Consider the following 11230-nt stretch of genomic DNA (forward strand, 5'->3'; position numbering starts at 1 on the left):
CTATTTAAATGTTGATCATATAACTGTCTTGTACGATCATCGAGACAAAACGAAATGAGAGAATTCCAAGGTGAGAATGCCTAGCGTTTAATCGCCTCAGAAAACGTAATAGAAGTAAACTATGTCCATGAGAGAATGCCTCAGTTGTAAATTTTAATATTATCAACTGTAATATTTGTATAGTTTTGGTTCAAGGTCACAAATAAAGAGTAACTCAAACATTTTTAGATAGCGCATGCGCGAGTACTGCTTTGTTGTTTTCTCGCTTGCAGCGCCACCTGCGCGAAATGGTGACTCCTGAGCGTAAAGCGTTTTGTGTTCTGCAATTTTCTAAGAGTGCATCTGTTATTTCAGTCCTCCCCATTGGATTCTCGTTGTACGAGTGTGGTTGAACGTCGAAGTCTCTGACCGTTGGATTGGTCGAAATGGTCGAGACGACAGAGCTCTTTTACGTTGGCCTCCACATTCACCTAACAAAACGCCAAGCGATATTTTTTTCCTTTGAGGATTTATAAAATATCGTGTCTCCGTTCCGCCGCTACTTAACGATTTGCCAGAGACACAGCATTGAAGTGGCTTTTGCTTCCATTACTCCGGACTTGTTATTTAAAGTGTGGGGAGATTTGGACTTTAGGTTGGACGTGTGTCGTATAACTGAAGGTGCACATATTTTACATTTGTAAGAGAAAAAAATTAGGGTAGTTTACGTTCAGTTTGGTTTGTTGTCAAATGGTCAATTTTATAATTTACCATTGTAACTGGGGCATTCTTTTATGGACACTCTGTAAAACTTAAAAAAAAATATTGTTTGTCTGTAAAGTCGGTTTACGGACGATAGTTTAACGTGACAAGTCATAACAAAACTTTAATGAAATGATTGCTTACTTTTATAAATAAAATTAATTCATTTTTATTTATTATCACTATTTTGTATGGATACAAAAAAGGAGTGAAATGAAATCTACAATTTAATGGATAAATTTACTTTTATTGCACTCATTAATTTTAATATGTATATTACTTTAACGAAGAGATTATTTCAACTATAACTTTTATACATGTTTGCTATTTAACTTCTTCCAATCTGTGTTATTCTGTTAAGGATTGGACAATGATAGGAAAAGTAGGAAACGAATGGGAGTGTTTCAAGTTTAATTCGCCTCGAAAAATTGAAATCGATGGTTGTTCCAATCAAGTGGAAGAGAGATAGATGCGGCGCAAGCGTACAATGAGCGTAACGGGACAATGAGTCATCCTTTTTCGTGCGTGCAGCCGGCGTTCATTGATTTATTAGACGTTGTCGCGTCAAAACTAAATGTAAGTGGGCTGCTGTTGAAGTTAGGCGCTCGCGCACACGGCCTTGCTGCGACGTTCGTTCCAAACGCGACAAGACGCAGCTCGCAAACAGACGTAGTGCGTGGTGAAGACGCGGACCGGGCGTGTAAAGCCCCCCGGGGCTTACGGGGAGCGAGGTCGCCGCACGCAGGCGACGAACGCGGAGTCGCAGTCGCGGGTCCGACGAGGCGCGACGCGGCGGCATGGCGACCGAGAAGGAGAAGAACGGCGACGACGACGGCAGATCGGCGCGTCGCTGGAGGCAGTACCTCGCCGCGGTCGTGGGTGAGACCTCGCGCCAAGGGACGGGTCTCTTCTTAAGTTGCGCGGAGAATAATTGTTTCGACGCGTGCGGGAGAACGCGAGACGGTGGAAAAGTAAACCTTATGGAAAAGTCTTTCAGAACTCGTCAAAGATGTGTAACATCTAAAACCCTCGGTAACGAGCGAAATTCACATGTTCTCATGTCGCGAACACACTCATAATTAAAAGCTATGGGACATAAAAATTTTAACATAGAATTCTTCAAAATAATGCCGAGCTTGACAAATATATGCAAACCATGTTTTCAACTAAATTTTTGGACGAAAACCACACGTAGTTCATGCACCCTCTGCTAGAATTCGCTGCCGGAGCGGATACTTGGACTATTATAATTGAATGGCTCCATTAAAAGCAAAAAAAAAAAAAACTTGACAAAATACTAAATCCCAGCTTTGGACCTGATTCTCTACTAGAAATTATATTTTAACACTGCATATCTTGTTAAAATTCATTAAAGATATAATAATTTAAAGATAACATTTGTCTTTGTGAACTTTGTTTCGCGCCATCCGCCACAGATGGCCAAACTATGGTTGTTATACATTTCCGTTACTTCCCTCGCATTCACGAAACTAAACCCACCAAATTCCTTATGCCATGAGTTAAGATATAACACATCAAAAAGGCAAAAAAAAATTAAAAAAACATTTACCGAAATGAAAACGGACAGTAACGATAAACCCAGAGAAAAGTCAAAAATGCCCGCAGCGCAATTATGCGAATGGGCGGCCTAGGTCTACAAATTTGAATCCACCCGAAAAGTTTTCCTCCGTGGGTGCCGCTTTACAAACTTTGCAGAACCGTCAAATGCCGGATCGATGACCCCACACTGTACGTAAATATCGGTGACTCCTGTGTTGTCAAGTGTCGCTCCTGTCAGTGGCCCGGGCGCAAGCGCGCACAGCTAAGTAAACAATCTACCATGGAGGTATTAGACTGTGAAGTGGGTATCTATCCTTAAGTTGAATTCAACTGTTTGAAAAGACTAATGCCAGAAGTTTGTTTAGTTGTTTGAAAGGAGTTCGCCATGAGTGATTATTAATAAAAAAAGATGTAAACAACACATCAGTAAGTTCATGGCGTCAAAATAAATAATGAAAAGTGGTATTATTGACTTAGATTGTCAACGTGAAAAGATTGTACACACCCACTCCCTCACATTGTACGTCCATATGTAAGATAAACATATCTTTAACGTGTATAATACTTAGTAAACTATATCAATGGAAATTCCCTTTCGCATCATTGTTGAAACTCTGAAACAAAATAAAATAATCAAAAGAAAATAAGAATTAATAGCGCTCACTGTGGGAGCATGCAGCATTACAGTGTCTCGTAACTCTCACTTGATAGATCCCACATTTCGGGCGAGGTGGGCTTCAAGCAAGACCCTGTGAGACGAGTCACTATTATTGCACTAATTATTTCCGTCCAAGGCTAGACTCAACTCCACTTCACAATGATAATCACGCCACTTCGGTGTGCTATTTGGGCATTACTAGGGCCATGAAAATTTCGCTAAAAGATCCCGAGAGTAGCTGGAAGTTAAAACACTGTAGCATCGTCTGTGTTTCGTGATTGGGTGAGTTACTTTGAGGTGCATGTCGATTGTTACATCAACCAATCACACTAATTCAGTGTGGAAGCAAACTCGTCCTGAGTGGCTCGTGCAAACAAGGCAACGACTTCTCTCGCAGACGGCCGCCAATCACAAGGAAGAAACCGCTGATGTGGGTATACCTAGTTGCAGTCTAGTAGGCGTTCAGATTTATTCGCGAAAATTTCCTGCCTCTAGGCATTACCAAGGTCAGAAGATAATTGGGCCAAAATAAACATCGTGTCTCCTTATTTACTTCCGAATTACTTCGTCCTGAATATGTCGAGATAAGTGCATTTAAATAGTTGATGCACATGTGCTTCAAATTAAGTTTTACACAAAATTAATCTTCTAAATTCACTATCATTATGCCGATATTATTTAAGCAATACTATAACTGTATCACAATTGAGAGTGTGAAGAATCTTACAAAGTTGTTGCTTGGAAATTAATATCATTTTTTATATATTTTTGAATAAACTTGTAAAACGCGATGCATATCATGGCAATAAAAATAACTGACTATTAGTTGTTGAAAGCATGTATTTTCATTATCATAATTTGATGAATTTTGGCATATTAAACGCCGAGTTAATATGCCAAGATTACTACAATTAGAAACTGTTATTTGAGTTCTGACTTGTTGGTTTTTTGCAGTTAACATCGCGGGATTTATATCGGGCACAGCCTATGGGTGGACGGCGCCTATTCTTCCAGTACTTCAATCTGAAAACTCTCCAGTGGGAATACCACCGATCACAGAAGTCGATGCATCATGGCTAGCGTCTATAATCAATCTGACCCGCATTGTGGCCACCCCTGCCTTCATGTATGTCAATGATCGTTATGGTCGCAAGATAACAGGCTACGCCATCGCGGCTTTAAGCATCCTTAGCTGGGCTATGATGCTGTATGCCAACTCCGTTACCATGATATTCTCTGCCAGGTATGTACCGTAAGTCAGATGACCTTTTTTGGCATTATCGTATTACACTTCAAGTTCTTCAATCTTAAAATAAGGCGATGGCATTTTTTTAATTTGAAGACGTTGTGTCATGATACTGACAAAATTAGCCAAGTAAATATTCTAAACTAAATGTTTTATTAAAGAACAAGGTAAACATTTTATAACATATATTGTTCTTATCTAAGATAAAAATAATATAAAATAATAATGCCTTGTGTGTCACAAAAATTATACCTTGTAACTACTTATTCAAAGTTAAAAACTGTGAACTTCCAAGTAATACTTTAAAAGTATTATATATTTTTTGACGTGACAACGTCTAATAAATCGATGAACGCCGGCTGAAAGCACGAAAAAGTGTCCCGTAACGCACATTGTCCCGTTATTTTGTGTCCCGTTACGCTCATTCTACGCTTGCGCCGCATCTATCTCTCTTTCACTCGATTGGAACAACCATTGATTTGACTTTTTTGAGGCACATTAACTTGAAACACTCTCATTCGTTTCCTACTTTTCCTATCATCGTCCTATCCTTAACACAATAACACAAACTGGAAGAAGTTAAATAGCAAACATCTATAAAAGTTATAGTTAAAATAATCTGTTCGTTAAAGTAATAAACATATTTGAATTAATGAGTGGAAATAAAAGTAAATTTATGAATTAAATTGTAGAGTTCATTTCACTCATTCTTTGTATCCATACAAAATAGTGATAATTCAATAAAAATGATTCACTTTTACTCATAAAAGTATGCAATCATTTCATCAATGTTTTGTTATGACGTTGTCACGTTAAACTATCGTCCGTAAACCGACTTTACAGACAACCAATTTTTTTTTGAGACGATTGAAACCACTTATTTGCAATTTCCAGGGTCATCATCGGGATCTCGAGCGGAGGCATCGTCCTCCTGGTGCCGGCGTTCACCAGCGACTTCGCCGAGGATGACATCAAAGGACGGCTGGCCGCCATCTTCGGACTGTCGATGAACCTGGGCGCGACCTTCTCCTACGCGGCGGGGAACTACGCGTCGTACCCGGTCTACCACGCGTCCTGCCTGCTGGTGCCGGTCCTGTTCGCCGCGTGCTTCTTCCGGCTGCCCGAGTCGCCCTTGTTCCTCATGACCGCGGGCAGGACGAAGGAGGCCGAGGACTCGCTCCGGTGGTACAGGGCCGGCCAGGACTGCGACCTCGAGCTGGAGCGCGTGCGAGCGAGGGCGAGCGAGGCGCTGGACAAACGGAACAGAAAGGTCCTGACGGGTCGTTACCACGACGCCGAACGTACAATAACGCCGGCGAATGTCAAAATTGAACACAACGCCCGACAGCTAGAAAACTTCTGTGTACCACAACGCCGAATTACCACAACGCCGAAAAATGATTTTGCGGGGAAGGGGGGCCACAGGAGCAAAATGAAAAACAACTGAAGGAATTTGTGTGCTAACCTTACCTAACGTAACCTTTGTGGCAGTCCTGCACAGTGGCGTCTCGTCAGGGCAAGCAAGGCAAGCAGTGCTTGCCCAGGCAGTTTCCAGACAATGTATTTTTTAAATAAATATGTTATTCAGTATAGTATTTTACTTTGGCTCGTGCAGTTAGGTGTATGTATTTTTTACATTATCTTCTTGGGACCCAATACTGTGCGCTGTGCGCTAAAAGAAAAGAACTCGTTGACACACAAAACATGCTGTTTAAGAAGCGTTGCTAGGTTTAGAAGCGCTGGTAGGACCGCTTTCAGCAGGAAGGCTGCCGCAGTAGTTTCCTTTCAGAAGGGGGGTGGCATGGTACAAAGGTTCGAGGAGGGGATTGGCTGTAAAAACACGTGGTAGAAGCTACGAAGGTAGCGCTTTCTTGCCGAACTGAAGCGAACATGGCCGAAGCAGACGGTGGAATTCTTCCGCCGACTGCTTCGGCTATGTCCGCTAAAGTTCGGCAGGGCAGGTGGCGAGGTGGCGTTTCAGTCGGCGGTCGTCTCTCGGGGCGCGCGCATCTCTCTCGCGGGCTGTTTGCTGGGAGTTCCCTTGCGCCCTATTGGGTAACCAAAGGCTGGTAGTGCGTGGGGGATTTGTGGGCGTACGGGAGGCGGCCTAGCAGTGCCAACTGCTACCGACCGCGTCCCGCGGGTGGCGGATACGGGATCCCAGCTCCCCGCGGGTGGCGGATACGGGATCCCAGCTCGAGAGTTGCAATCTCGCTGGAGTGACTGTGAATAACCACGTACCAGTTAACAGAGTTTCTGATAACGTATGAAGATAGTTTTTTTTGTATTGGTACAAAAAATACCAACATTTAATTTTTACTATTCTAGTACATTTTTATGAGCTTCTTCTCTTTATTTTAAGTACTTACTTTGCCATGTGTTGTCTGTTTATATATTTTGTAACAGATATCGATGATACTACACTCCCACTTAGTATATAAATAATGAAGAGTAGGTATTTTATTATCAGAATAATGTATGCCAAACATTATTATTTTTCAAAAATAGTTTATAATTTAAAAAAAAATGTCAATTTTTCTACCTGTGGAATAGTCAATGTTCAGTTAAGAAAACTACTTAAATAGCACCCTTTTGTACCTTGAAAACTTAATTTTCCCGGGGGAAGGCCCCCGGACCCCCCCCCCCCCTCCACCGTGTTTTGGGGTGAACGGAGTTGTTGCTTTCCCTCAATGAAACCTCACGCCTCGCCACTGGTCCTGCAATGACTTTTTTTCGGCGTTAATGTATTTCGGCGTTGTGGTACACAGCAGTTTTCTAGCTGTCGGCGTTGTGGTCAATTGTGACATTCGGCGTTATGGTATTCGGCGTTATTGTACGATCGGCGTTGTGGTATTTCGGCGTTGTGGTGCGTCCCCGGTCCTAACTACTCGCGAGATTGCATTTAACGTTTAACATTGTCTTTTACATCTCATTCCACGCTAAAGCTACAGCTTGTCTGCTTGTCTGCCAAGAAATGGTAATGATATGGGGAGTTTTAATGATATTTTAAATACAGTATTGTAATTTTTGCATGACTTTAAGACAAACTTTATGGTAGGTTGAATTTTATAGTTAATTATTATGTAGATAATCCTCTACACTAACAATATATGTACCTTTTATTGTAGTTAAAATGTTCCTATTTCCCAGAACCTGTTTATAGTAGTACCCTGAATAAAAAATATCTGCTATTTACATGAGCAACATATATTAACTGATACATACTATAATTGCTGGTGACTTATTGTTTTCATGTTTTTTATTAATTAACAGTTAACCACATCATCTTTGAGACAGGTCCCAAGAAGTACAGTGCCCAATGTATAAAATATTTTTTTTTTTTTTTTTTTTACTTGGCGAGTTTACCCAGTAGGTCTATTATACCATTACTGTGTGTGTTAACAACTCTGTCATGCCCACAAGAAACAATTCTTGATAAAATCCTTTAACCCCATCACTATGGACCGGAAAAATTCGCGGATTCAATGACCTCTAGGATAGCCTCCATTATCATCTGTATTTCTCGAGTAAACACGCGTGTTCATTGGGTACTAAATTGTGAGGAGTCTCCACTGGGTAGCTTGTGATTCGACGCTTCATTGGTCGATAGTCTCTCTCATTGGTCCAGAGAGATTCCAGTCAATCTGAGAGCCAATAGCAGAACCAGCAGAATTGTACACATGTTTGAATTTCAGCCTATCACGAAATGAATCCGCAAATTTTTCCGGTCTCTACCCATCACCAGGGACACCTGTATTTCGCGAGTACATTTCGTGTCAAGGTATTTTACAAAATACTGTAGCTTTTCTCCTGTGGTTATTTGCTTAGGTCGGGGGAGAGGTGTCGTCACGCTCTTGACGGGGCCAATGAGAATGTGTTCACCGTACTGCTGCACCCTCACAATTTGCCGCGGCTCTTAGAGAAAGCTACAGTGTTTTGTGAAATACCTTGACGTGAAATGAAATCGCGAAATACAGGTGTCCCTACCCATCACTGTATTCTTAAAAGGTGTGCATGTTTGTGGTGTTGGCCAGGTGGCTCTGTCCGGCGTGTTCGACAAGCCCACACTGAGAGCGCTGCTGATCACCATGGGGCTCCTGACCAACAAGCAGCTGGGCGGCGCGACGGTGGTCACCACCTTCACCGTGTCCATCTTCCAGCAGTCGGGCTCGGCCATGTCCCCCGGACTGTCGACCGTGGCCATCGGGCTGCTGCTGGTGTTCGGCACCCTGGCGTCCGCGCTGGTGGTGGAGCGGTTCGGCCGGAGGCCCCTGCTGCTGTACACAGACCTCTTCATCGGCGCGTGCCTGGCGGCGCTGGGGACCTTCCTGTACCTGAAGGACGCCGGCCGGGTGTCGGGGTCCCTGGGGTGGATCCCGCTGGCCTGCCTGTCGGGGTACATCCTGGGGCTGTCTCTGGCCCTGGGGCCCATGACCTTCACCGTCGCCACGGAGATGGTGGCCGCCAGCGCCAAGGGCCCCGTGCAGACGGTCTGCAGCGTGTACGGCGCCCTGGTGGCCTTCGCGTCCGCCTTCAGCTACGCGCCGCTCGCGCGCGCCGCCGGTCAGCACGGCGCCTTCTGGCTCTTCTCCGCGGTGTGCCTCGTGGGTTCGGCGGGAGTCTTCCTCACCATGCCCGAGACCAAGGGCAGGAGCGCAGAGGACGTGGTGGAGCAGCTCAGGGGCGACCGCTACGTCCGCTCCGTGCTGCGGGGTCCGCCGCGCAAGTCGACCAGCGATGCACGCTCCGTTCCACACGTTCTTTGAGCAGTCCTTCCGATGGGGGCTTTATGACATGTAGTCAGAGACCGGAATAATTCGCGGATTCATTTCGCGATAGGCTAAAATACAAATAGTTATATCTCAGTGCTGCCTCTACTATTGGCTCACAACTCACCTGGATGACTCTGGGCCAATGATAAACACCCAACCAAAGCTGTATCGAATCACAGGCTGCTACGTTGCGACGTCTCACAGGACAGCAGCCAATGAGTTGGTGACATTTGACCGAGTGTACGTAGAACTATGGAGTTCATCCTACAGGTCATTGAACCCGCGAATTTTTCCGGTCCCTGCATATAGTTAGAGACTGGAAAAATTCGCGAGTTCAATGACCTCCAGGATAGATTACACGATCCTCTGCCTACTTGGGCAAATGGCGCCCGTTCATTGGGTACTGAATTTTGAGGCGTCTCAAGTGGGTAACTTGTGGTTGGATACTTCTTTGATTGATCGTCTCTAATTGGCCAAGAGTCCTACATATTAACAGTGGACCAATGACAGAAGCAACACAACTGTATAATTATTTGAATTTTACCATAACACGAAATGAACCCGCGAATTTTTCAGGTCTCTATATATAGTGTAAACTAGCAATGGCGTACGTCCAAAAAAAAAAACCCTGTTCCATGTAAGGTGTCACTTTTTTGACAAGTGTTCCAGTGAGCAATCAGACTTTAACCGCTGGATTTTCTTATGGCACTAACAAAATAACTACCTATACATTATTGCTAGTCGGAATCTGCGTTTGTTTTGTTTTATTATTTCACGTTATCCAGCTGAAAAAGTCTAAATCTTCAGTGAAGTACGTTTATAAAGGGCACATACTCTCTGGAATAGAGTGACACAAGAAAATTTTGATGGTCGACAGGAAAAATCACTTAAGTAAAAAATGTATGTTACTTTTATTTCCCTGCTACTCTTTTTGAACGTTTTCTACGAGAAAATTAGACGTGACTGACTCATATGCTTAATATCAATGTCTATTCAGGCACTTAACTGACTTATGAGAAATAAACTAAACACATACATTTTTGACATTTGGTGGTACTGAAATGAATAAAACCGTTTGTGTCACCTTTAGAAAGACGCGTTATTATTTTAGGAACATTTGCAGAGTACATATAGAATCACCTAAATGGTTCGAGAGCTTTTATCCTTTATATTTTTAAGTGTATTATGCATTTGAGTTGCATAATTAGACAATGAAGTGTAAATTAAATTGTTTTGTGTTCTTTGTAATAATATGTAAATATTTAGTTATAATTTGTCAATTTGTTTGATTACGATTACGTGTAAGATTTTTGTTATAAATGAAACCTTTGCTCTTTATTGTTTTTATTTTTAAAAATATTATTTAGTATTTATTTCGGATCGTATCCTAAAATGATCTCAAGGTTTATGTTGTTTAATCACTGTAAATAAAACATAATACCAAATATCTATTAACAAAAATATTATCAGTAATCATGTAAAAACATCAAACAAACAGTTCATTAAATTTTCCAACAAAAATGTCATGCATAACATAATGATATTGAAATACAATTGTAGAATTTTATTTTTAGTTTACCTATGCCAATACAAGTTTATTAAAGATCACGTGTTAATAAGTACGCGAATTTATTTAAATTGTCGTGTTTAAAGGGGAAGGTTTAAGGAGATTGAAAATAATTTGTAATCATATTTATTTATATCCTACATATCTGCAGTCTGCTGATGGGCTTAGTGATGTACAGTTCCAGGACGAGATTTATTATTTGGTTTTGCACATTTAATGAGAATTAAAAATTCACTGTTAATGGATTTATTTATAGAATAAAAAATGTCAGACTCCTTTTGGGGTCAAAATAAAAAAAGTCTTATAAAAATATTAGAATATTGTACACATTATGTCTTTCAAAAAGTTTTTTTAATAAAATTTTCAGTAATATGTAAAACGTTTTAATTATTTTATTAGTCACAAATTACACATTGCTAGAATTTTTTTATGTTGGTTATGGGTCATTACATTAATTGCTAGACATTCGTGGTTTCATGTTTTGAACTGAATTGTTCAGTCAACTGTGTTTAGTAAATTATTTCTATAAAGAAACTGCAGACCAAAATGACTCACCTCAACAGAGATAAATAATTTTGATAACTGTTCTTGATTATTTTGTATTATTTGAAGCATTTAAATATTTTTGTAATTGTAAGATTTTTTGGGATTTTTAGAGGTTTCAAGTAACTATCAAAGTGAAAGTT

At 41.4% G+C, this 11230-nt stretch overlaps 1 protein-coding gene across 1 annotated transcript; it reads left to right on the forward strand.

The window, feature by feature from the left end:
• Positions 1-1433: 1433 nt before the first annotated feature.
• LOC134542143 (facilitated trehalose transporter Tret1-like) lies at positions 1434-10868 on the forward strand. The gene is made up of 4 exons (XM_063386155.1): positions 1434-1620; positions 3914-4202; positions 5100-5475; positions 8240-10868. Exons 1-4 carry the CDS (start codon positions 1539-1541, stop codon positions 8969-8971), a joined length of 1479 nt encoding a protein of 492 aa, XP_063242225.1. The 5' UTR covers positions 1434-1538; the 3' UTR covers positions 8972-10868.
• Positions 10869-11230: the final 362 nt, after the last annotated feature.

The sequence above is a fragment of the Bacillus rossius genome, assembly GCF_032445375.1.
Source record: "Bacillus rossius redtenbacheri isolate Brsri chromosome 4 unlocalized genomic scaffold, Brsri_v3 Brsri_v3_scf4_2, whole genome shotgun sequence".
Lineage (NCBI taxonomy): Eukaryota > Metazoa > Arthropoda > Insecta > Phasmatodea > Bacillidae > Bacillus > Bacillus rossius.

Bases quoted from the DNA above. Each gene is read 5' to 3' on its own strand.
- LOC134542143 (XM_063386155.1), top strand. From the start codon at position 1,539: ATGGCGACCGAGAAGGAGAAGAACGGCGACGACGACGGCAGATCGGCG. The intron at 4,203-5,099 runs GTATGTACCGTA...TGCAATTTCCAG, and splicing joins ACCATGATATTCTCTGCCAG to GGTCATCATCGGGATCTCGA. The intron at 5,476-8,239 runs GTCCTGACGGGT...GGTGTTGGCCAG, and splicing joins TGGACAAACGGAACAGAAAG to GTGGCTCTGTCCGGCGTGTT.